At 38.9% G+C, this 24,109-nt stretch overlaps 4 protein-coding genes and 1 long non-coding RNA gene across 6 annotated transcripts; 2 read left to right on the top strand and 3 right to left on the bottom strand.

Annotated features, from left to right (window-relative positions):
* The first annotated feature begins 6,601 nt into the window (after positions 1-6,601).
* Positions 6,602-9,356, top strand: LOC103444697 (LIM domain-containing protein WLIM2b-like). The gene is made up of 6 exons (XM_008383653.4): positions 6,602-6,955; positions 7,365-7,565; positions 8,075-8,174; positions 8,272-8,306; positions 8,415-8,504; positions 8,832-9,356. The coding sequence occupies exons 2-6, from the start codon at positions 7,431-7,433 to the stop codon at positions 9,069-9,071; spliced, it is 600 nt and encodes a 199-aa protein (XP_008381875.1). The 5' UTR covers positions 6,602-6,955; positions 7,365-7,430; the 3' UTR covers positions 9,072-9,356.
* Positions 9,357-10,395: 1,039 nt separating this feature from the next.
* LOC103445789 (proliferating cell nuclear antigen-like) lies at positions 10,396-10,877 on the top strand. Its single transcript, XM_008384845.1, has 2 exons — positions 10,396-10,590; positions 10,725-10,877. The coding sequence occupies exons 1-2, from the start codon at positions 10,396-10,398 to the stop codon at positions 10,875-10,877; spliced, it is 348 nt and encodes a 115-aa protein (XP_008383067.1).
* Positions 10,878-11,306: 429 nt separating this feature from the next.
* LOC103444706 (probable sugar phosphate/phosphate translocator At3g11320) lies at positions 11,307-17,037 on the bottom strand. Of its 2 annotated transcripts, none has more exons than XM_008383668.4 (6): positions 16,650-17,037; positions 16,111-16,331; positions 13,353-13,820; positions 12,713-12,816; positions 12,405-12,633; positions 11,307-11,840 (listed from the first exon to the last, which is right to left on the bottom strand). In XM_008383668.4, the coding sequence occupies exons 1-6, from the start codon at positions 16,702-16,704 to the stop codon at positions 11,691-11,693; spliced, it is 1,227 nt and encodes a 408-aa protein (XP_008381890.1). In that variant the 5' UTR covers positions 16,705-17,037; the 3' UTR covers positions 11,307-11,690. The 2 variants fall into 2 exon arrangements, with proteins under 2 accessions (XP_008381890.1, XP_028957538.1); XM_029101705.2 differs by having other exon boundaries at positions 16,846-16,951.
* Positions 17,038-17,137: 100 nt separating this feature from the next.
* LOC139194524 (uncharacterized) lies at positions 17,138-17,564 on the bottom strand. The gene is made up of 2 exons (XR_011579460.1): positions 17,423-17,564; positions 17,138-17,324 (listed from the first exon to the last, which is right to left on the bottom strand). It is a non-coding gene; the product is annotated as an uncharacterized lncRNA (long non-coding RNA).
* A 4,086-nt stretch (positions 17,565-21,650) lies between these two features.
* LOC103444722 (large ribosomal subunit protein eL33w-like) lies at positions 21,651-23,792 on the bottom strand. Its single transcript, XM_008383678.4, has 5 exons — positions 23,540-23,792; positions 23,395-23,430; positions 22,844-23,072; positions 22,706-22,756; positions 21,651-21,829 (listed from the first exon to the last, which is right to left on the bottom strand). Exons 1-4 carry the CDS (start codon positions 23,569-23,571, stop codon positions 22,715-22,717), a joined length of 339 nt encoding a protein of 112 aa, XP_008381900.1. The 5' UTR covers positions 23,572-23,792; the 3' UTR covers positions 21,651-21,829; positions 22,706-22,714.
* Positions 23,793-24,109: the final 317 nt, after the last annotated feature.

Here is a 24,109-nt window from a genome sequence, read left to right as displayed (position 1 = left end):
ACAGCAAACTTGACAGAAGTCACACAGCCCATGATAAGTTTCCTCCACTGGCTGCAGAACCCCATTTTTTCCATAGTCGCCTCGAGGAAGTCCCATTCAACTCTATCATACGCTTTTTGCATGTCAACTTTAATACCCAACTCAAACTTATTTTTTTGACTTGCGCCCTTTCAGATAATGAAACACCTCATGAGTGATCCCGATATTATCTTGTATCTGTCTTCTTGCCACAAACGCATTCTGAGTAGGAGAAATAATCTTCGGTAGAAGGATCTTTAATCTGTTTGCCAGAACCTTGGATAGCACCTTGTAAGAATAATTGCATAGGCTTATAGGTCGGAAATGAGACGCAGATTCAGGGTTCGGAATCTTAGGGAGCAACACAATATGGGTGTTATTTATCTCCGTCGGGCTGATCTCATCACGCAGAAAAGACCTCACCAGATTGTTGACATCTTCCACAACAATGTCCCAAAAAGACCTGTAGAAAATCCTCTGAAAGCCATCCGGACCTGGCGCTTTGAAACCCCCCATTTGGAGAGCAGCTTCCTTAATTTCCTCCATGGAAACCGACTCCATGAGAGCCAGATTCATATCACCAGTAACACAACTATGTATGCCTTCCAGCAAGTTTCCCCAGTCCCGAGGTCCCCCCGATTTGAAAACATTCAGAAAGTGATCGTCAACCAGCTTCCTAATATGGTTGGGATTCTCCACCCAACAATCTTCACCATCCTTTAACTTTATAATCATATTCCGTCTGCGTCTCTGAAGAGTTGACTGATGGAAAAATTTGGTGTTCGCATCACCCTATCGTAACCATTTTACCCTAGACCTCTGGTGCCAGAAACATTCCTCTTGAGCCCAGAGAGTATCAATAATTCTGGATTTCTCTTTGATCTCAGACACATTTTTGCTCCAATTCATTTGAAGTTCCCCCAATTGGTCGAGCAGCTCCTCAATCTGTATTCTCCTATTGTTAAATTTGTTTCTACTCCATTTGATCAGGAGAGATCTACAATCATCGATTTTCTTTACCCACCTCCTTTGAAGATCTCCAACGTTTGCACGGGCCCAACACTTTTCCACCAAATTCCTGCATTCCTCTTCTTTCACCCAGAAAGCTTCAAACCGAAAAAATTTTCTTCCCTTCATCCCATTCACCTCCGTTTTAATGATTACTGGGCAGTGGTCAGATCCCAGAACCGTCCCGTGCACAGTAGTGGAAAGTGACCATATATCCTGCCATTTCTTGTTGATCAGACCCCGGTCAAGGCGTTCCTCAACCAGATTACCATTCCTCATCCCTCGCCAAGTATAGGGAGGCCCATTGAAACCGAGATCCATCAGATTAGAATGGTTAATAAAATCCTCCAGATAACGAGGACGATTGAACAACATCGGGGCCCCGCCCAATTTTTCATGATCCCACATAAATTCGTTGAAATCCCCCCCCCCACAAAGCCAGGGCATATCCGAAGGGGTAAAGTGATTCTTCATCCAACCCCAGAATTCCACTTTTTCGCTTCTATAAGCTGTGCCGTAGATCCCAGTGACACGAACCCATTGCTGCGACGCACCAGATTTCACCTGAGCATCAATAACATGCTTAGATGAAAAAATAATATTCACCTCCAGTGAATCCTCCCACCATAAACTTAGACCGCCTGCCCTTCCCATGGGCGAAATATTAAACCCATTCGTGAATCTCATCCTTCTGCGCACTCCATTAATTCTATGATCTTTCATCTTAGTTTCAGAAAGAAAGATCATAGAGGGTCTATTATGTCTTATCTGCCCATGAAGGGCCCGAACTACCGTGTCCGACCCTAGACCACAGCAGTTTCAGAATAGAAAAATCATGGGGATTCTGCGGCTGTTGAGGGCCAGCCGCCACCACCCCGGGCCAAAATACCCGCATCTTTTCCCGCAAGAGCACCATCATACACCCTGCCTTTCTTTTGGGGAGATTGTGATATTTCCATCTCTTGATGTTCCTTTACCTTTTTCTGTTTATTCCTACCCGAATGAGAGTAGGGTGGGAAAACCAAAGATCCATCCTCATCCTGCTCATTTCCGTTGCCCCCATCAGCCACGATTTTCACTGTGGTCGCCTCCTCGTTGATCTCATGTATAATAACCGATTGCATACCGGGCCCCGTTTGCTGCACGTTCAACTTTTGTAAAAAAGGATAGCAACCAGATCCACTGCCCCATATAGACTGTTGTAAACTTTGCTGAACAAGCCAATTTAGCTGATTAGTTGTCCCCACCGGTTCTTCAGTGTTCCTGTGAGCACGAAGCCTCCTTTGCCACTTTTTCCTCCCATAGAATTGGTGAGCACTTCCCTTCCCCTGAATCGGTAGCTTACCCTTTTCCTTTTCACTATCAGCAGTAGACTCCTTTGTGTGTTCCAGTTCGGTAATCCCCAAAGACCTCAAATGTGTAGCAGGCACCCTAGCTGGTCCAGCTCTCCTTCTTTCACTCGTCCCTGTCATCATGACTTTTGGTCCTTCTTCCACATCCCTGACTGGAGGTGCCTTCAGCCATTCTCCGAACCCTACTGCCCCAGCTTTGGTTGCCTCAAAAGTGCAATCCGTGTTAACATGTCTTAGTCGTCCACATCTATAGCAGAAATCTTGTAATCTCTCATAACAGAATTCCACCCATGTATCTCTATCATCTTCTCTTCTCAACCAGCATCCACTCACAAGAGGTTTGGTCGAATCAATCAATAGTCTAACCCTTAAAAACCCATATAAGTCCCAACCTCTCTAGTCAACCGTTTAACATTTTCGAGAGAGGTGAGACAAAGAGGAACACCTCGTATTTAGACCCAAAACGGGACTTTTTTTATTTCAACTTCTTCCAGAGCAAGCGCCGCTGGCCAAACAGTGACCAAAAAGTTTTTTTTCATGACCCCCCACGACACCTGATCAATAATCTTCCCTGCCACACGTTCATCCGGGACCGAGATGATAAACGTGTTATCTTTTACCCATTTAATCTCTATGTCACCATAACTTTTCCAGGCCGCACGAAGAATGTTCCTAACTCCCCATCTGTTCAGAGGTTTATCGGCTAGCACCGAACCCACAAGTTTAATACCTGTCTCCACAGTTGACAAGTCCATTGCTTTGTCTAATTGAACCACAAGCTCCTCCACACCCTACTGCGCCATATTATCCGTATGAAGAAGCACCGATTGAATCGGTTGTTCCGCAGAGTACCTCGAATACAAAAACGGGGCTTTTTCCAGGCGAACAACTGGGTAAATAGAATGCTTCTTCACCCCACAACCAATTTCTTGAGTTTGTAGTACATATAAGAGAATGGCAATAAATAATGGTGGTTGGAATAACCTGTATTCGGTGGAAATTGATGACCTGGAGCCTTTTGCAGTTATGGAGGTAGTCTCTGTGCAGTCAGGCATAATCCTCTGTGTCAGAGTCCCCTTCCTACACCTGATGTCGGAGATTAGGGACTTCAGCTTCCCCATTACTACAAGTACCAAAGAGGGCCAAGCCCTCCCTCCAAATCAGACAAAATCAACCTAGGGCTTGAAAGGGGAGAAAAAGGGGCCAAGAAATAACTAAGAAAAAAGCGGAAAACAAACCCCAACCACCCTAATTAACTGACCACCAACCCAAATCACATCAAGAAAGGACCCAACCCGATCAGAGAAAGGAAAAGCAGACCGGAAGGTGCAAGAGTAAAAACAACAGAACCAAGGGGAAAGAAAACGACCTGATCCACCAAGATCGCGAGGCTGAAAACGAACTTGAGCCTGACAACTAATAACCACGCACTACGGCGGGATCTCACAGCGGAGAAGAGAACTCTCACAGAGGAGAGAAAAACTTTCCTTCGTGTACTAATGCTTTAGTGCCAAATAATTTTGCAATACAAGCAATATTGATCGAGGGCCTTGTTAACACTTACTTGAGTTACAAATTTGCGGATTGTTTTTTTAGAAAGTACGATATTTATTGATGATTAGAAAAACATAGAATTTGGGAACAGGGGCATAATGTGCCTCGATAAAAATCTTGTCAGGATTTCAACTCAGTCGAATAAAAATGAATGTTTTGCATTAGCAACTTAGAAGTCAACTATTCCCTATAAGTACAATCAATTTTTTATTTTATCAAAAAATCAACTTTCAGTATGATAAAAACTAGTACAAGGCTAAAAAAAGACTGGATAATCAACTACAGGGAAAGTAGCCTAAACAAAATGAGAGTAGCAACCTAAGATACAACATGAGGCCTACACAAGCTTAGGCCCGAAAACAGTAAAAAAACAGACAATAAAATACCCTAATTTCAGCATCAAAGACCACATCGTCGCGGCCATCACATCCTCGGGGGAAGGCAAACTCCGAACCGAGAAAGTAGACATTAGATCCAAATCCCTTTCACGAACCCCTGCAAATATATACAAACAAAGTATCATACGAGTAGAAAGTGAGGCTAAGGGGTGTATGTAAAATACCCAACACTTGGCCTCCAAAGGGATCCGGCATAGGCATGTCGGTTGGGGGAAGGGAAGTGAAGGAGGGTAGTAGATTTGGTATTCTATTCATGATCGGAGCCCGCCTATTCGAGTGCGTGGTGGGATGGGAATGGAGATCTGAGACAAGCTCAGGGGATAGTTGAGACCCATCTCAGGGAAAACTAAGATAAACTCAGAGAAAACCGAGAATAAAACGAAAGAATGAGACTGGAAAGAAGAGATGAAAAGATGGATGCAGGGAGGGGAATGGAGCGGAGGAATGTGAGAGGGGAGGAAAAAGAAGAAAAAGGCAAATGAGGTAAGGAGGGAAAGAGGGAAAGAGAAGGGAATAAGCAGACTTGAAAGAGGAGGAAGTAGCGGGTTGCCGCCTACCCTGAGCAAAAGTAAGGGCGGCGGCTGAAAGTTGAAGCCGGAGAAAAGGCTCTGGATCTTGATTTCTAGATAGGGAGAGAGAGAGAAAAAAAAACGCGTATAAAGGAAGACAAGTACAATCAATTTAAATCAAACCATTCGGCTTTGTCTTCCTGCAAGTTATCCATGATAATGTCTAGAGCTTCCTTCGACTGAGCTTATTTGCGGATTTAACTCTGCACAAACATAGGCTTATTTGTAAGTTTTTAAAATGATTAAAAGCATTTTTGATGAAAATATTTTCAAACAAATCTTTAATAAAAATTCAAGTAGATCTTGGAAAAACATATCACATATATGATGTTTTTTTACTTAAAGTACTTTTGGAATCTAAAATTAATATCACCAAAAATATTTACAATCATTTTAAAAATAATTTAAAATGATCAATAAACAACTCTTGACATAGGCAAAATAGGTTAAGGCTAGGTTGAGTGCACGTAAGTGGATAATATTAATATCCTAGCAATAACATTAATATCCCGGCAAATAGATGGAGCATAGAAAATTCGATGTCTTTGACAATTGACACCCAAAAAGTGGTGTTAGTGGAACATCATCAATCAATGCCTCATTCTGTTTTATTTTATTTGTTGGTGACCACTTTGTCTTGTACTGGTCAAGGCATTTTTTCCCGACAAATTTGTAGTTTTGTTTATCTTTGTTTTGGTTGGGAACTAAATTAGTAGTTAAATCATACACCCAATGACCAAATCACAATTAATTACCACCGTATTTCGAAACGAATTTTAATTTAGAATGTTTACCGTAGCTAATGATGTGGTGCAACCACAGCCTTAGATTATATGCATTTAATTATCCTCTAAATACTTAAAACTGAAACAGATTAGCCTTTTAATTTTAATTATTTACTAACCATTTATCTACCAATTAGCATGAACCTTGCTTGGCTCATTGTCAATGAGTACATTGGAAGGAGTTGAGAGCTCATTTGGGACTACCTCTACAAACAACAATTATGTTCAAATTTGCTTTCAACAAGTGTTTTTATTAAAACTCCAAGTGATTCCCAATGACCCAAGTGCTTAAAAAAAACACTTTTACGACGTAAAAGTTTATTTAGTTGTTTCACCAAACACAATCAGAAGTGTTTTTGGTTACTAAAAAACACTTTGTCATATCATAAACAATTTTAGAAAGTTCGAGTAGCCTTTGTTTAAGTAAAGTAGTTGTTATCTTCATTTGATCAGAGGAAGTCTTAGGGTTTTACCGTAATTTGAGTGAATGTGATACTTATTTATAAGAATCAGGCCGCTTGAGTTTGATACCTATAACACTACTACACAAGTGTGAGTTCAATATATGTGCGATTCATACCTTAGAACCCACTACTTTAAAAGTATCACCTACAAATTTTCGACCCACTGTAAATGTGTGATTCCTACACGAGCTCAGTATATTAGCATAACACTCACTTTTTTAGTCCTATTATAAAAATCGTTCGACTCATATGTATGCATAGATGACATATATTTGCGATGAGTTCGAGTCCCCCCCCCCCCCGTAAAAAGTAAAGTAAATAAATAGAAACTTTTTATTGTGACCGGAACACAGAGGGTATACCACGTGTCACATTGAAAATTTTATCGTAAATAGGGGTCAATGTGTAAATTTGTAGGCAACAAAGAGCTAGAAAAGCCGCGTAAAATCGAGTAGTTGAAGTTGAACGATACAAAGTGTGTCCAGCGCGGATATTTTTATTCCTATTTATTATTTTACAACGCCTTTAAAATCTCTCTCATTGGATTTGGATTTTGGAGGGGTCTCTCTATCTCTCTCTCTCTCTCTATAATTTCATCATCGTCGTCTTCTCCACTACGCTGCATCCGCTCCCTGCAAAAAGCGCTCGCCATATCCATCCGCTTGCCATCACACTCCTTCCGTACGGAAAAGGACCCATTTGCCCTTCCTCACCCATTTCGTTTTCAAAATCTTTTCTTTTTTATTTTACCCTTTTTAATTATCGAGATTTTTGAGCTTCACTCAGTCAGCCTTAAAGCTTCAAAGGGTACGCTTTTCTGATTCTGGAGGATTTTTATTGACTTCATTTCGTAATCTATGCTGCCAGATCTCCATTAATTTGTTCTTGCATTTGGGTGCTTTGAAAGTTGGATCAGAGAAAAAATCTTAAGAAAAAATGAGTAATTTTTTATTCTATAATTTAGCTGTTTATGTTCTAAAAGTTTTAGATCGGTTTCTGGGAAAGCTGGAAAAGAGATATGGGATTTTGGGTTTTCTGTCGATTTGTTGATAAAGTTGCCAAATTCTGTAACTTTACTGTTTTCCCGTATCTGGGTCAATGAATCTCTGTACTTTTACACACATAATTTAAAGTCCTTTTCTTTCTTCTACTTTCTCGGGAAACAAACAGAGCTCGTTTGATCCTGAATTTTGTTTTGTTAAATTGTTCATTGCAGGTGGAAGGTTGAGAGGGGGTGATCTTGGTAAAAAGAGAAGAATCAGATCTAGAAGGAGATAGAAATATGTCTTTCATTGGCACCCAGCAGAAATGCAAGGCTTGTGAAAAGACAGTTTACCCAGTGGAGGAGCTATCTGCTGATGGGATTTCCTACCACAAGTCTTGCTTCAAATGCACCCACTGCAAAGGGACTTTGAAGGTACTCAACCAACCATCAATTCTGCCTCGTTTCATGCTTTCTTTGCGATTTTCGATCCGTTTTGTGTGGAAGTGGAACTTAGATGCATCATTTTCAAATGATTCAAAGCAAATTATAAAGACTATCGTTTTATCGATACTTCTGACCAAATTATTTAGTATCATGGCAATGGGTGTAATGACATAAATATTGGTTAATAATCGAAAATCTTGCGTAGGAACACACATTTTACTTGCAACCTTATTCGAATATCAAAATTTGAAGATTATTAATAGATAATACAATACAATGGGAAAAGAAATACTTAAATTTGTGTCCCAAACCCTCGCATATGAACGTACATTTGAATTTATTGACGTATGAACGTATATGTTAGAAAGAGGACTCGAATAGTGAGATTTGTTTGTGCCATTGATCCGAATTCTGTTCAATTTAAGATATGTAACATATGGAGTTGTTTATGGAAGTTTCCTCTTGTTTCTAATGTTTTGTAATATTTGTCTTTAAAGCTGAGCAATTATTCCTCAATGGAAGGTGTTCTATACTGTAAGCCTCACTTTGAGCAACTTTTCAAGGAGACTGGCAATTTCAACAAGAACTTTCAGTCACGTATGTCTTTATCTTTTTCCTGATGAAACCGTCTTTGATGTCTCTGCATGGTTTTTTGTTTACTGTTTTAATCTTCTATAAATTTAATTTGCAACAGCTGCAAAGTCAGCTGAGAAGTTAACTCCAGAGCTGGTAAACTTCTCTACATCGGTGTTATAAACTCCGTTTTTTAGTTACAGAATATTCTTATACTATCAGATAGCGGCAACACTGATTCTCAAATGTTTGTGTTTGGTTCAGACTAGGTCTCCTAGCAAAGCTGCTAGCATGTTTTCTGGAACACAAGACAAATGTGCTACTTGTGGTAAAACCGCTTATCCACTGGAGAAGGTAGGATCCGAAGATATGTCTTTTGTTGATAATTTTTCTTTCGACCATTCTATTTTTGCTTTCCCGTTTTTGTCCCAAACAAAAATGAATTGGTTGGAACTGGCACTTCGTTGCTTTGATATAAGTTGAGCACATGTTCTATGTAATATTCCTAATTATAATCAAAGGTGTTTGAAGGTCCACGAATTTCACATGACCTCCATGGTAACAAATGAGTTCCTCTGCAATAGTTATTGGGGGAAAATTAACTTTTTTCTTATATAACTCACAAAGATATGAAAAACCCCCATGAAACTAATTCGAGTGTATTGAACCAAAATTTTGCAGGTGACTGTGGAGAGCCAGGCCTATCACAAGTCGTGTTTCAAGTGTTCTCACGGCGGCTGTCCTATTACTCCCTCAAACTACGCGGCTTTGGAGGGCATTCTATACTGCAAGCACCATTTCTCCCAGCTTTTCAAGGAGAAGGGGAGCTACAACCATCTTATTAAGTCTGCATCAATTAAGCGCACAGCAGCGGCGGCGGCGGCAGCAACAGCAGCAGTAGCCTCCATTCCAGAAGCATAAATTCCATATTTAAATGTTCGATCACATGGCTTTCGTTTGTTTAAGAGTGTTGTATTCCTCTTCAGCCTCATGCTTTTCCATGGCGGAGTGAGAAAACTTGGTACTTCTCTATTTTATTTGGCTCATCAATCTTGGGCACATTGTTGTGTTTTGCTTCCCGTATGTGATTCTGGGTCCGGCAGTTGTAAAAAGACCTTCAGGGCTTTGTTTGCAGTAAGTTCATGTTGTCACCATTTTTCTCGGCATTTGGCAAATATATGAAAAGAGTCTGTCATCTTCGTTTCATTTTCCTGCTTCCCTCTCACCCGAAAATTCTTCAATGTGACGGTCATGTGGTGTTACAATTCAACCATATCTAAAATATAAATAGATTGCACATTCTTATTATAACATGGGGAATGATAATACCATATGACGGCTGTGCGTACGGTAAGAGTCAAGAATTTTTCTGCCCGCTCTTACCATCTGCGCTCACCCCTTTCCTTCATCTGCTGAAAAATATTGTAATGGGCTTTTCTTGTCCCGTTCCTTAACCTGGCTTATGTTCTTCGCATAGCATTCGGACGGAGAGCTCGTTTGGAAATGTTTTTATACAAAACACATTGGGTCAGAAGCAGTTGAAATACATCGAAATTTTGAAGAACTTGACATGCAAGCACATAGCAATTGTTTCTTCCAAAAAACACTTTTAAGTGCTTCTATATAGCACTTCAAGTGTTTCTTCTTACCCAGGAACACTTTTAACCTTTTTGGCCAAACTTTTAGTTATTTTATAAGCGCTTCCAAAATGAGTATCGAGAATGGTTTGTCTGATGCCAAAATGAGCGAACTTGATCACACCAATCCATATTGGAACAAAGGAAAGAAAAAGAAATGGGTGACCGTCGGATCGGATGGGACAAATCATTCATTCAGATTCAGGCTTAAGGATTTTTCCGTCGGAGAACGGCGACAACTTTCTGATCTCTCCGGCGGAGAACAACAACTTTCGCGCATTGCATTTTATTGTTAAGTTTACGGAAACCTCAACCTATGTTCTGCATTTTCTTTCAGTTTCTTGAATCGCTTCTATTTTCTTTCTTTTCTTCATTTCTGGGATTGGTTGGTATCGTAACTCGGTTTTCGGGCAGGGCTGGTTCTCGGAGATAGGCTTAGTTTGTGTGTTTTAGAGAATCGAACTTGATTTGTTTTCAGAAAAAGCAGAGATGATGATACTTCAGTTCATGTCTTGCAACTCTGACTTTGTTCATCGTAAATTTGTTGATTTCTTTTTCAAAATTCTCTGTCATGAAGATCAAGACTCGAGATACGAGTTCCTGTTTACATGATGAAGCTAACGAAGACCACAAGAAGAATGCCAAACCACTGTCAAGGATGCTGCCGGCAAGGCTTGCTACGATTTGCAAGGATATCTGTGAGCAATGAAGCTGCGAAGTTCTCTGTGAGCAATGAAGTTGTGAAGTTCTCCACCAATGGTGAGAATCTGGGACTGTTTCTTCACAACGTTCCTGTCGACAAGGTTCTTATTTTTCTGCAGAAATATGACTCCCCCCCCCCCCCCCCCCCAAAAAAAAAGTCACAAAAATGGTAGTTTTGGTAAAGAGATGGGATTTTCACATCAGCTAATATGCTGCAATTACATATTATATGAAGCCTGATGAAGCTACCATTACAGAAATGGAGGAGCCTGTTATCTTGACCATTACTCTGAGCAGTATGATTCCGCTTGCCGCGGCAATCCCATCCACGAGGCAGGTGAAAACCAAAATGTCTTCGAATTCACATCTGCTGGTGGTGATTGAGTAGAGTTTGCTGACATGGGTTACATAGGGTTCTTCCACTTGGCTCCTCGCGTGGATGTCGGAAACGTAGCGGAGCCGGAAGGTGAAAATGAAGTGGAGGTTGAGCAGTTTCGTCATCCCTTTCAAGATCAAAATAATGTTTTCGGACCATCATATTTTTGCTTTACAAACATGCAACATTTGAAATCTTCCGGCAGATATTTCGTGTTGTTGGCCAACAATTGCATCCTCGGCGTCAGAACTGGTAGGAAAAGGGGTGTGATATTCACACACTTCTTTTTACTTCTCGCACACCCCTTGTTAATTTCTGACATTCGATCCGACAGCCTAAAATTAAGAGGGTGTGTGAGAAGTAAAAAGGTGTGTGGATAGCACACCCGTAGGAAAATAGACAGTTATACAATGTTGCGTCTGAGATGCAAGTACCAAATAGTGAAATTGTGAATGGTTTTGTTTTCATTGATTCAATAGAAGAAATGTTAATAACAGACTGAATGTGTGGAGACCAATTCTACAACCCTTTTGCTGAAAGAATAAAACGATAAAACGATACTGATTTTCCTCCGTAATACTAGTCACTTATTAAGTTTCCTACTTTTTTCGACTTATCCTGCGTTGTTTGCTGATACAAATGGAAGCCACTCACGTACTCAGGCTTCCAGGGGAAAAAATAAAATTTGTAGAGGCAAGATCCCGGCACCAACTGCTCGCATGTACCCCCCCCCCCCCCCCCCAACTATGCCTCCAGGACGGCCACTGCTGTTCTCGCAGTACAAAATACAAAACGTAAGACATTTCACTTGATGCTTTCCCGGAACTATGATTTACTTCGTTTCTTGGCTTCGCTGTATAGGATCACTCCAAAGACTGTAAGAGTGTAACCCATCATTCCAGTCACAGAAACTGGATTTTTAAAAATTAATATCGAGACCACCACAGCTACAGCTCCTTTAGCATTCCCTAGAACCTGGATAACCAAACGTTCCGTTAGTTACTTGCTACAGCTCCTTTCACATTAAAGGAAACAACGAAGTAATTTAGAAAAATACAGTAAACACCAGATTTTATCATGATCATTTCATTTTTTCAACACGTCAAACAAAAACACTAGCCAACATAGCCACGCGAACATATGAATGGACATCCTCTTGTCCTACTAGTGCCTTCAATCTAACGCATCTGGTCCTAGATTATAAATTCTGCCATGGTATAATGTTCACAGCCCCATATAACCGGCTATTTTCCAGCAGGTGCCATCATTGAACACACACCAATAAACCATTATTTCTCAACCCCATAAACAGAACTAGTCCCTATAAGATTAGGATGGCTCATCCTATAAGCAACAAAATCCAAGTAGTTTCACCACTTAAACCCTGAGGACAGAACTCCCTGCAACTTCAGTACTGCCCAAACTGTAACTTTTATTCATGAAATCTTCTAAATGCTAGAACATAACAAGTGTTAACAGCATTTAAAATACATTTTGATTAACAATTAAAAAGATGTTACATCAAGAAGGGAGACAAACCTGAAGAGTTAGAGCACTGGTGTGCTTTGTGACCAAAAAGTTGGTCAGATTTACAAAATATGCCAACGTCGAATTGAATAGTAGGTACCATATGATCTTGACATCATCTCTTGCAAGAGCTAGTGTTATACCGACAACATTTTCTTCCATGATAAGTGTTGCGGGAAGTAAGAAAACAACGGCTATCGGAGCCATATACAGAAGGAGGTTCATAGAATTCAGCTTCTCCCTGGAATATAAAGGCAAGTCATTCAGTACCCATTCAACCATTTAGAGACTGATAGAGCAAACACATAAGGATTCCTTACCCTTCAGAAGAAAGCAAAATCCCTTGTAGCACTGATTTAAGCGCCCTGGCAGCGGTTGCTGCTATGCATATTAAGAAACCAAATAAATGGAAACTTGGTTCACCCTGCGGCCATGTAAAAAGAACAAACTATGAGATGCATTGCTCCGGTCAAATTGAAGGCTCCACATACATTTGCACAATCTCACAACTTTACTGGCTATATTAACTAGGGAAATTGGAAAAAGCCACCCACTTTCATGCACCCAAAGTACTTTTTATTCACCCCGATTCAGTTAAATCTTGAACTAAGCTCAGCTTAACAGAAATATATCAGATCTCAGGTAGATACTAAAACCTCAGGTCCAACAATTCATCTTTCCTTTTGGTTTTGATAGATCTTCTGACAATAGTTTTTCTCTAAACTATGGACGGTTAAAACCAATTGGAGTTATAAACAACTGAATTGGCAAAAAATGTCACCAATCCATCCCAACCCATATCCCACAATTCAGACTAGTCTAAGCAAAGTTGCTCAAATCCCATCCAAAGCAGCTCATACCAAAGCAAACCCATTTCCAGAATTCACAGCAATTCTCAATAAAACACTTGAATTTGCATTAAACAAAGCAAAATTAACAGAAAAGGAAGAGAGCTCATACCCCACTTGCAATGACGACTCCAGTAACAACAGGAACGAGGGTGAGATACGTGAGCCAAGCCTCCTTTTTGAGAGTCATTAAGTAGGCGAAAACCGCAGTGAAGAACGGCGTGGTGGCGCCAATAGCCTGGTTAAACGACACCGGCAAATACCGCAGCGAAATGTTCCCAAACACGACGGAGACACAAAACACCAGGCTGAGCGCCATGATCTTCAAGAATTGGACCCGGGATCGAATGGTCTGCATCGGAACCATCTTCATCCAAGCAATTGCGACGTAGCTGAGCAGAGAGCAAGCCGTCATGTGGCACATGGTGAGGAAGATCGGGTACTTGAAGCCATAGTTGCTGAGCAAGTACTTGTTCAGCAGCAAAACCCCAATGTTGGATGAGTACCAGGCGGTGACGAGCCCGATCGTGAACAAGCGGCTCTTCCCCTTCATCTTCCGAGGCGGGTCTCGATCGGACGGCTGAGATTTGGGGAAAAACCCAGAATGCGTTAAATTCAGGTGGGGATGGGATCTGCTAGGGCTGGGGCATTGGTGAAAACCCAGGTGCAGAATGAAGAATTGGGTTATGTAGAAACATGGGTCGGCCTCCCATGGATCTGAGAATCTAGGTCCATCGAAAAGACTGCGAATTTATTGAGGAAATTGAAAAACGAAAAACAGCAGGAAAAATTGGGGATTCTGAGATGCCGACGGAGAAAGGGAGAGGGAGGGAGGTGGGGGAGTTGGGTCTGCGTTGGAATTTAGAGAGAGGCTGCGTCGCTGGGTCAGATTTTTTAGGACGACCGACGAGGAATGTGCTTCTTCTGCAATTAGGGGAGGGGAGGACGGAGAGAGAGAGAGATAGAGAGAGAGAGGGGAGAGAGTTTTAAAGCAGAGAGAGAGGTAAACGCGTACGCGAGAATTCACTTCGTTTATTCTTTTCCCTTTATCTGTCAGTAGTTTAATTAGTTTTTTTTTTTTTGACAAAAAAATTAATTAGTTTTTTTGTTTTTAATTTTTAATTATTATTTTTTTTTGTTTTTAATTTTTCTATTTTTCTTTTGCTGTGAACTAAAGGGGAAGTGGACTTCAGTTTTTAAAATTAATTGTATGAACTTAATTTTAATGGTATCTTTAGCTTATTAAAGAATTGAATAATAAAACAATACCTTTCTTCATTTTCTCCCAAAGTATTTGGACTTTATTAAAAAAAAATGACGAATCTATAAAATACTTTTACAAAGAGTTGTAAAATCACTCATATCAGTATTCAGAATCGAACTAATTATAATTATGTATCGTCATCGCATTTATGTGATTCAGACATGATATTTTTACCAATTATTTTGAACGAATATCTTTATTTTTTTTTAAGAGAAAGTCAATAATCTTCTTTTTTGTCCAATCGAATAAAGAAATTAGAAAGCAAATAAAGAAATTTCATACTTAAGATTTATTAAAGTATTATTTATTATTATTGCTTTAAAATACGTGTATGGGAACTACGTATACGACTTGGAAGTGTCTGCCGTAATAGCCGGTCCGTATAAATGAGGAAATTCTCAACGGCCGACGCACCTTTTTTATTTTATTTTCTTTTGATTGGTTGAATACAAAATTAAAAGATTATGTTAGGCCACATCGCAACATCAAAATTCCAGTCCAAATGTTTTTAAATTACGAATTGTTCGAATCTGGCCAGCATTTTTATTCTTTTCGAGCTACTAGAAATTTGGATCATCATCCATGCAAACGACTAAGTAGCAGAACATTATTATTTTAATTAGTGGTTGGGTACCCTTCTAATCCACTCGACTTGATCACTAATCAGATGCTTCTTCTTGTTTGTATTTCTTTTTAGTATTTTAGCGCTGAGATTTAAAATTGATAGAAGTGGTTCTTAAGTTTGTCAACCATCAATATTTTGGTCATTTAACGAAAAATCTCTATTGAATAAGAACCAAAATAACAAAAATATCCTTAGTTTGAGAACCAATGGGCCAAAATGATTTGAAAAAAAAAATTAAGGGTATTTTTGTCATTTTAATCTTATTTAACGAAGATTTTCATGGTGACGATGGACAAACATAGACTCCACTTTCATGAATTTTAAATCTTAAATAACAAAATGAAGAGTTATATCAATCTCATAGACCATTTTGACTGAAAAACCTATATATAATATTTGCTATCAATTCAGCGTTAAATTTGTTTGGTAAAACAAAATCTTTGATGAAAATTACTTGCTTGCTTTAATGAATACATTTATCACTTGAATTAGTGATATGTGTACCTTCCTTCCTTTTTTCAGTTTGAAATTGCTTTGGTGGAATGCATGTACCCAAAAAGGGAGCTATATAAATTTTTGGTGGGCACTGTATTGTTGTGTATATGCACAACGTGTAAAATGTAAATGGTTCTTATTGTTTCTTCGGTTTATCGATCACATATCTCACATAAGTTGAACCGAAATTTACTCGTATAAGAAAGATGTAGTCTTTAATGTAGTCAGTAAATGTAGTATATAAGTGTAACAATACTCATAAATTATTTAATAATAATGTGAGAATATTGTATTTAAAACAGCGTTATGTAACATGTGATGTTTCATTTATCAGTTTATCACAATAATTAATGTAATAAGTAAATTTCAACTCCGCCAAATAAGCAGTTTAAAAACGCCTCTAAATGTAATTAATGTAGCATTAATTAACCTTTAGCTTTAAGTAAAAAGGGTTTATAAAATGCAAATTGAGAAGAGAGTCCTAACCTTATTATCTGCCCATGAATAAGAGACCAGTTGCCCTTCAGCTACCTCTTCAAAACCTTCACTACTGGCGGCTGCTTCTGCTGCAGCTGCATTTGCTTTCGACTCAACGATCCGAAGGCTTCTGCCTCCGAAACTTGTAATCGATAGCGAAGAGCTGCTCGTACTCGCATATTGTCTTGAAGAACAGAGAAGCACTGATTTACTCCACGGCTTTGCACCATCTGCAAAAATTCCCAGAAATGTCAAAAGCCTTCCCCAAATTCACAATTTTGCCACTCTGTTTGGAATCCGAGAAAGTGCTGGAAAAATACAAGAAATAATCCAAAACCACGATCTGGGTTCTGATCAGATTACCAAATCACACAACACTTCATAAGTTCTCAGTGACTCTTGCTCTACTTTTCTTCCCTTTCTCTCAACATTTTCTCAGCAACCAAACAGCAGAATCCAGAATCCATTTGTTCAAGCCCCAAGAATTTTAAAAACAAATTTGGGCAGCTAATTAAGAAGGGGGGATTAATTAAGAGATCGAAACATACAATTACAACTGACGGGAACAGGAGGAGCTGAAGCAGTCAAAACAATCTGTGCCATCGAAGAAGTTCAAAAAAAAACACCAAACTCCGATGAGGGTTGTTTGTTTGGGAGTAAAAAACCTTAGAAAACCAGATTAATCAAGTCGTTTTAATCTGTTGATTTGAGCTAGCTATTGTGCATCCAAACATGGCTGGCTACCTGCAACTGCGAAGCTGCAACCAGAGTTGCTGGAGTTGAAGCTCTCTGGTGCTAACATGGCACTGGTGGGGTTTTGACAAGCAAAGTTCAGAGAGCCGAGAAAGGAGTATATTCTGCTTCCGATTTACCATTGGTCTGGATGGAAAAGGGAATATCCGTAATAATACTATCCAGTCCAATCCGGACCTTCCGGCCTCGTTTGGCAGCTCGGACTGTACTGACTATTTCTGTCGGATAGGATAAATAGCCACCGGATAGTACTGACTAAATTAGTCGGGCGTTTGGTGCAGTATCGGATTAATGACCGTATTATTTATACTGTGTTTGGTTTTATACCGGATAGGCTAAATCAAACTTAAAATTAAATTAAACTTATAAAAATAAAAATAAAATCTGAAACCATCCCTTCTTCTTCCCTGTTCTCTCTGCCGAACCCCTCAAACGCCCTCCCTCTCTCTCCCTTCTTCTTCCCCGCCTGCCTGCACATTTGGTGAACAACCATGAGTCATCAGATCCACATCAACCCAAATCAAGATGCAACAAACGAAACAAACTAACGATTTGTTGACAAGGTTACCTCCTGCACTGCAGCATCGCAAGTGGAATGGACTGGCGGCGGTTTGACAGAGAGAAGGAGAGTAGTTTGTTGGCGTTTTGAGAAGAGAGGTTTCCCAGACACCATGCCGGGCAAGAGAGTGCATGCTTCTTTGCAAGACCCAGTTGCAGGGGAGGACGACGACGTCAACGAGGAGGACGACGACAGCGACGGGGAGGACGACAATGGTGAGAGAAGGTGACGGGGGGGGGAGGACAACGACGCCTAGAGAGAGAGAGAGAGAGAGAGGGCCGAGAGAAGGCGAGAGAGAGAGATGGCCGACTAATAATCCCGACCTTTTGGTTGGTTTTATTAGTCCGGTGTATACCGTACTAAATAAGCACACCGGTTAATTTAATCCGGCGCTTATTTAGTACGAGTGAACGCCAAACACCCGCGTCCGTATAATTAGTCCTATCCGATCCTCTATCCGATCTGCCAAACAGGGCCTCCGTGTAGGAATTAGTCCAGGTTCACTAATTTGTCTGGATTTTGAGGGAAAAAGATGGTCAATGACACCTTCATCTTGTAAACTATAACATCACATAGGTCGACATCATCCTTGCCGTGGAGCTCAAAATATCTTTTAATGGAAATTTTTTTGGCGAAACGATAGCGGTATGTTTATGATTATCGATTGAGCGTACAACTAATTCATAGTAAGGTTTAGCTCACTATCTCACTTCTTTAGTGTATATAATATTATTTGTTAAAAAAGAAAAATATGATCAATACACTTTGTCTACTAATAAGGAGTGAAAGACATTTACAAATAATTTAATCACCATCACATCATTACACACGTAGAGGCGGATGCACACTGAAACCTAGATGGTCCCAGGACCACTTAAAGTTCAGAAAATATAAATGTGAAGGTCTAACAAGGATCCTCCGAACATTTTGTACGGGTCCCCTTTTAATTTATACCTACTAATTGTTTGATGTAATATCTGCTAGGCGAATTCTCTTGATATCACTCATTTGACGAAATGTCTCAGTGAATAAACTAAAATTATTTTTTTTGCGCCCTTTGCACTCTTTCTATCTAAAAAACTTGGACTTTTAACACATATCACCCAAGATTTGAATCCTAGATCTGCCACTAAATACACACGTCAAATGCTAGCATATTCCAAAGGTTTGTATTTGAGAAGGAATCGGATGAAGAGTTAAGACGATGTATTGAGAATATAAAATTTAGGGAGTTTTAACGAAAAGTCCACTGTACTGTTCACTTTAACGAAAAACCACATTTTTACACTAAAAAGTCGAACCTGGTACTATTCACTTTACCATTTATTTTGTCTTTATCGTTAAAACTCAAAGTTTTCAAGCCATTTTTATTAGTTTTCCTTAAAATTTATGTAGAAATTAGAATCCATCTGTATTTTTTCTTTTCAATCTTTTTTAACTCTGGTCTTGACTCATATTTTTTTGGGAGTTTTAACGAAAAGCCCACGGTACTGTTCACTTTAACGAAAAACCATATTTTTACACTAAAAAGTCAAATATGATACTATTCATTTTACCTTTTATTTTGTCCTTATCATTAAAACTCAAAGTTTTCAAACTCTTTTCATTAGTTTTCCTTATTTTTTATTGCTCAAATAAAAATTAGTTTGGTCAATTAAGCAAATTAATTAAGTATTAGCAGCCGATCTTAAGAAAAGCCTGAAAAGGTTCAGGAAGAGATTGCCATAAATTTCGGCCATGTGAAGGGATAACTAATAAGGGGTCGTGCAGGGACAGAGCAATATTTATATAATTCTAGTGATTTGGAAATAATATTATTATTTGCTGCACTTGCACGATCCAAAAGTCCAGGTGTATGTGCTGCCAAACTTACTGATATCCTAAGAGATGTGGGAATGTGCTATACGAATATATTTTTTTAACTTTTCACATGTATTTTTAATTTATTGTCGTCAGATCGAATAAATTAAAGAAGATATAAGAACATAAATTAACGAGTGTGTAAGAATTAAAAAATAATATGTAGATAGCACACCCATATCCCTAATCCCTCCCTGGTCCCTGCAACTTCATTCGTTCGCACCTACAACTTTAGGATTTTGGAATTAGGGGCTCATCCACCGGATGTTCGATTATTAGCTTAGACACTTCCAATTGTCTTAAAATATAAAGATAAATAAAATTAAAAACGTTTATCGTTGCATCTTAAATATCTGTGCCGAATCTCTCACTCCATCGATATCGCTTATACATAATAAAATGCAAGAGGTTAGAGGTGTATATTTGAATCAATAAATATTGTCACACTATTTGTTGAATAAGTTTTGACGGTGGTGGCCATGTCTGACAAATCAATGGAAAAAAGATTAAACAAGGGTAAAAGTTAAATTTATTATGAGGTTAGTTACTTTGGGATTGTGGAGAAATTTTTTTATTGTGACGGGAATACGGATGGTACATCACGTGTTTTTATGTAAATTGTGAAAAATTTTATTTTTTAAGTTATTAATTTTTTAACATACAAATCACATCATTTGTTTAGTGACACGTTGTGTACCACCTCATATGCCGGGCAAACTGAAAAATCTCTCGGATTATGGGGCCACTTCACTGGAAATTGAGCATGATTTTGCTGGTACCGAACTTAGAAATGTCTTGTGCGGAAGGCCTTTGCCATTTGGCGGCCTCAACCTAGTGCATATTCTTTACTCCAAGAAAAATGGGATTAGTTTACCTAATTTATATGGACCTGGTTTAGTCAAACTCAGTTATTAATCCACATTGTTTGTCTACTGACTTCCACCATAAGTTATGGCCAACGAATTCAATTTTTCTTGATAACTTATAAAATCAACGTCAACACATATTTGATTCATTAATTGTTGAGTTTAATTCAACAGGTTTCAGGCACTTAGTTTAAATTATTGGATAAAATTCAACAATTATGTGTCTGTACTAAGTGCTTATAGGTAATAAAGTCTATTCAAATATGTGTCGTTACTGAGTGTCTATGAGTAACTTAATTTATTAGCATGTCAAAATCGTGATTAGGTGTCACTCAGTACTACTGTCTGGTGGTATTCCTCTTCACTTGTAAGTGAGATGTTTTAGGTTTGAATCTCGTGGATGACAAATTTGATACCAAATTAGGTTGTTCATTGTGTGACTTAACCAAACTCGCCCTCTCCTTAGTATAAAATATATCGTTGTACTAAAAAAAAATTGTGATTAGGTATGAGAGAGAGTAGTTTGATGGGTTACTTAGGACATGGATCATGAGCTAAAAAGTGAATGTGAAAGCTTAAATCTTACAATTAGGATCATGTGGGTTGTGAATGTGAGAAGCATAGTTCATGCATGTGCGTATCGTATGGTTTAAAACAACTTTTACATCACATGCCACTTAATTACAAACGAAACCAAAGCAAATCTACACTTTTGACGTTTCGCATCCACGAACCATGTTCACGACAATTGGTTTTTAACTACAAAACCAAGGCAAATACGACCTCAATAGCAAGTTAAATCGCAACACCCTTTGTGCCTTTCCTTTCAGCATTTCTCGGGCTTCGGAGGCGGCCTTTATTTCGAAAGTTTTTTCATTCCTTTTGAGAAATACACACAAATAAAACCGATTAAGAGAAATACACACAAATAAAACCGATTAAGAGAAATACGCACAAATAGTTGAATAAATATCGATTGTCATCACAAGTCACAACAAATTCTTTCCAGACAATATGAAAGTGACCAGTGAGGCAAGATGAGAGAAGAATGCCGATGTCTGACAACTCCCACCGGGATTGAAACGGAATGAGTTCCACTCCGGATTTTTGTTTCCCGAGCCAGCATACCAAGAGACCCCCAACATTGAAGAGAGAGATCAGGACCGTTCAGATTTTGAATCTTTTTGAAGTGGACCAGAGGGATAGAAGATTGAAATTGAGTGGTCTGGATCTCTCGAACAGCGAGCTCCAAACACAAAGATCCGGAGTCTCAATCCGAATGAAACAAACAAAACAACTCAAAAAAGAAACATCGAAATTTCAACAAGAGAGACCACGAACGAAGACTACATCGCAATCAGTCTAGATTAAGTATATCATTTGTTCCCTCTTAACTTGAATATTCCAAATTATCGATTCATATTTTTAAACAGATCTAATTTGAGAAAAATAGCCAACAAGACTTGCTTCATTCAAAACTTCAGACGCTCAAATAATGAATCTTCAAAACATAATTGAAATGGTATAATATGCATTAAAATTAGTAAAGGAGTATCAAGACAATGTTCTACCATCTGAACAACAAAACTGACTCGGCTTCAACCAAATACATCTAACGTCGCTCGTAAAACCCATGTGAAAGTAGACCCCTTCAAGTGTCCGTTCTCTATCATCTAGAAGTCCTGAGCAACTGCAAGGAAGAAATGAGCATGAGCTTAGAACCAGGGTAAGAAGAATATGCTAAAGAAGTAATACGAACTGCGGGCTGACCTGAGCACATAGTTGCACAAATAGTTATATGAAGATGGATGTAACATGCATCATGACTACAAGACGTTAAAACATGGAGCGAGAAACAAAAAAGCGATATATATGTATATATATTGCTGCCAATCAAATTTCTTGACATCCTCTAAAATTACAAACATGGAGCATTATGATTAAACACCCCGCATAATTCTGATTACAAACACTAAGCAAAACTTTCATCGTGGAGAGATAAATTTGCAATCCCTATATAAGCTCATATACTGAATTTGTATCCCATAGAGACAAGAAATACATGAGCATAAAAAAAATGTCGTGAAACAGCCCAATGGAAGAAACCCAAAAGATAAGAATAGTTATACGATGTATCAAATATCAGTCAACATTTGGAATGCAAACAATCCAAAAGTTCGGAGTCAACTGAAATAACATACGAAGGGAGTACTCTCGAGGCCATGTAAAAATTAAGGTACCGTGGACACAAGTTCATAAATAACAATTAAAACTGTAAATCATATTGGAATATTTGAAACGATCCTCTAGATAACAACTCACTCCCTACAGTACACCACACAAGCTCATTGCCCCGAAAACACACACCTGATTGTCTAACGAAGGTAAAGGACACAAGCTGAAGTTGCGTATTGAACCACATTGTAGAAGAAAAATCCACAACAGAAGATCACAACAATAAACTAAAACTTTTGAAGATAAACATACATGCCATGCGCAAGAAACACATACTCCCTATAAATAACAATGTAGGCAGACAATTAAGCAGCAAGCTAAAAAATTGTACCTTAAAAACTTAGATATTGCTGGGGTACATGAACACCCTCACGCGATCACCCTGCAAGGAACCACAAAATAGCTCAATAAAATATCGATTGCAACAAAAAGAAAAAAAGTAAACAATAATTCTAATACAACACAATACCATGGACTTGGGGGGCAAATTGGAAGTGAACTTAGCACGAACTACGCCGCTGTTACCATGAGGCCGGGAAACCTTGCCCCAAATGCAGCGGTAGTGGCTGCCATTGGTCTTCACCTTGGCCTTGTAGATGTAGGCCAACCGCTTCCCGGCATACCACGCAACCTCCTCTTTGGTGTTCACTCCCTCGATCTGAATCAGAGAGGTGTTCGGGTACTGGTTCGACTTAGACCTAACCCCAAAAAAAAAATAGTCAACCCAAAACCCGAGCCTCCATTTAGCTCAAAACACAAATATATATATAGGGATGTGCTATCCATACACTCATTTTTACTTCTCCCACACCCCTTTGTTAATTTCTGTCATTTGATTTCTTCAATTCATCCGATCCGGACGAAAATTAAAAGGGTGTGAGAGAAGTAAAAAATGGTATGTGGATATCACACCCCTACATACACACACACATATATATTTATATCTTTTCATTTTACAGTTAATCAGTAGAAAATTAATTGCACAAAAAAGTCACAAAAAGCTCGATGGAAATCAATTACCTCTTGTATCCGAGGACGGTGCCCCTGACGTACAGTCTGATACGACAAAAATAAAGTGAGAAAACAATTAGAAATCTGAAAACATGTAATCGGATTAACATTTTCGAAATTAGGGTTTTTGGGGGGAAGAAATGGATCAGTTTACCTAATTCGCTCTCCTTGGCGTTCCTTCACCATTTTCGCGATTGGGGGTTTATGTGAGCACAGCGAGCAACCACAGACGCCTGCGAAGAAGAAGCACTAAAACCCTAGTTTGGTTGCGGGAGAAGATGACTACTTATATAAAAGGGTTTGAGTTTACAGGTGGGCCTCTTCTTGAATTATCATAAGGCCCAAGTTTGTGTAGGAGTCCGATTCAATGATTTTGGATCCCAAGCCCAACCCAAACTGAAAGCCATTTCTCTTGTTGCATGAGATTTGCCATAATTTATGTTCCATTTTTCTTCCCTTTTTTTTTTTTCAAAACTAAAAATAGCTGGTGACGAAATCACGACAGTCCATCTTTTTAGATGCTTGAAAGATTCACATGGGCATTTTAGTTTTCCTTTGGCCATCATCGTGTGATTCATTACCTCTAAAAATCGAAACTAAGACTAACCGTGTGGAATACGGGCCTGAAATTTGTTCCAACCACTCAGTCACCCCGTGATTCTTGTTCATTTTTCTTTTGTTTGAAAAAGATGTTTCTTAAATTTTACTAATACGACGATCCAGT

Source organism: Malus domestica, chromosome 01 (assembly GCF_042453785.1).
Source record: "Malus domestica chromosome 01, GDT2T_hap1".
NCBI classification, from domain to species: domain Eukaryota; kingdom Viridiplantae; phylum Streptophyta; class Magnoliopsida; order Rosales; family Rosaceae; genus Malus; species Malus domestica.
This window is presented reverse-complemented; position numbering and strand designations above follow the sequence as displayed.

Excerpts from the sequence above, each read along its gene's own strand:
- LOC103444697 (XM_008383653.4), top strand. The coding sequence starts at position 7,431 with ATGTCTTTCATTGGCACCCAGCAGAAATGCAAGGCTTGTGAAAAGACA. Across the intron at positions 7,566-8,074 it reads ACTGCAAAGGGACTTTGAAG|CTGAGCAATTATTCCTCAAT; the intron begins GTACTCAACCAA and ends TTGTCTTTAAAG. Across the intron at positions 8,175-8,271 it reads CAACAAGAACTTTCAGTCAC|CTGCAAAGTCAGCTGAGAAG; the intron begins GTATGTCTTTAT and ends AATTTGCAACAG.
- LOC103445789 (XM_008384845.1), top strand. The coding sequence starts at position 10,396 with ATGATGAAGCTAACGAAGACCACAAGAAGAATGCCAAACCACTGTCAA. Across the intron at positions 10,591-10,724 it reads ACAACGTTCCTGTCGACAAG|CCTGATGAAGCTACCATTAC; the intron begins GTTCTTATTTTT and ends TATTATATGAAG.
- LOC103444706 (XM_029101705.2), bottom strand. The coding sequence starts at position 16,903 with ATGTTAGCACCAGAGAGCTTCAACTCCAGCAACTCTGGTTGCAGCTTC. Across the intron at positions 12,817-13,352 it reads GAGTCGTCATTGCAAGTGGG|GGTGAACCAAGTTTCCATTT; the intron begins GTATGAGCTCTC and ends ACATGGCCGCAG. Across the intron at positions 11,841-12,404 it reads CCAGTGCTCTAACTCTTCAG|GTTCTAGGGAATGCTAAAGG; the intron begins GTTTGTCTCCCT and ends TTGGTTATCCAG.
- LOC103444722 (XM_008383678.4), bottom strand. The coding sequence starts at position 23,571 with ATGGTGAAGGAACGCCAAGGAGAGCGAATTAG. Across the intron at positions 23,431-23,539 it reads CGCCAAGGAGAGCGAATTAG|ACTGTACGTCAGGGGCACCG; the intron begins GTAAACTGATCC and ends TTGTCGTATCAG. Across the intron at positions 22,757-22,843 it reads ATTTGCCCCCCAAGTCCATG|GGTGATCGCGTGAGGGTGTT; the intron begins GTATTGTGTTGT and ends GGTTCCTTGCAG.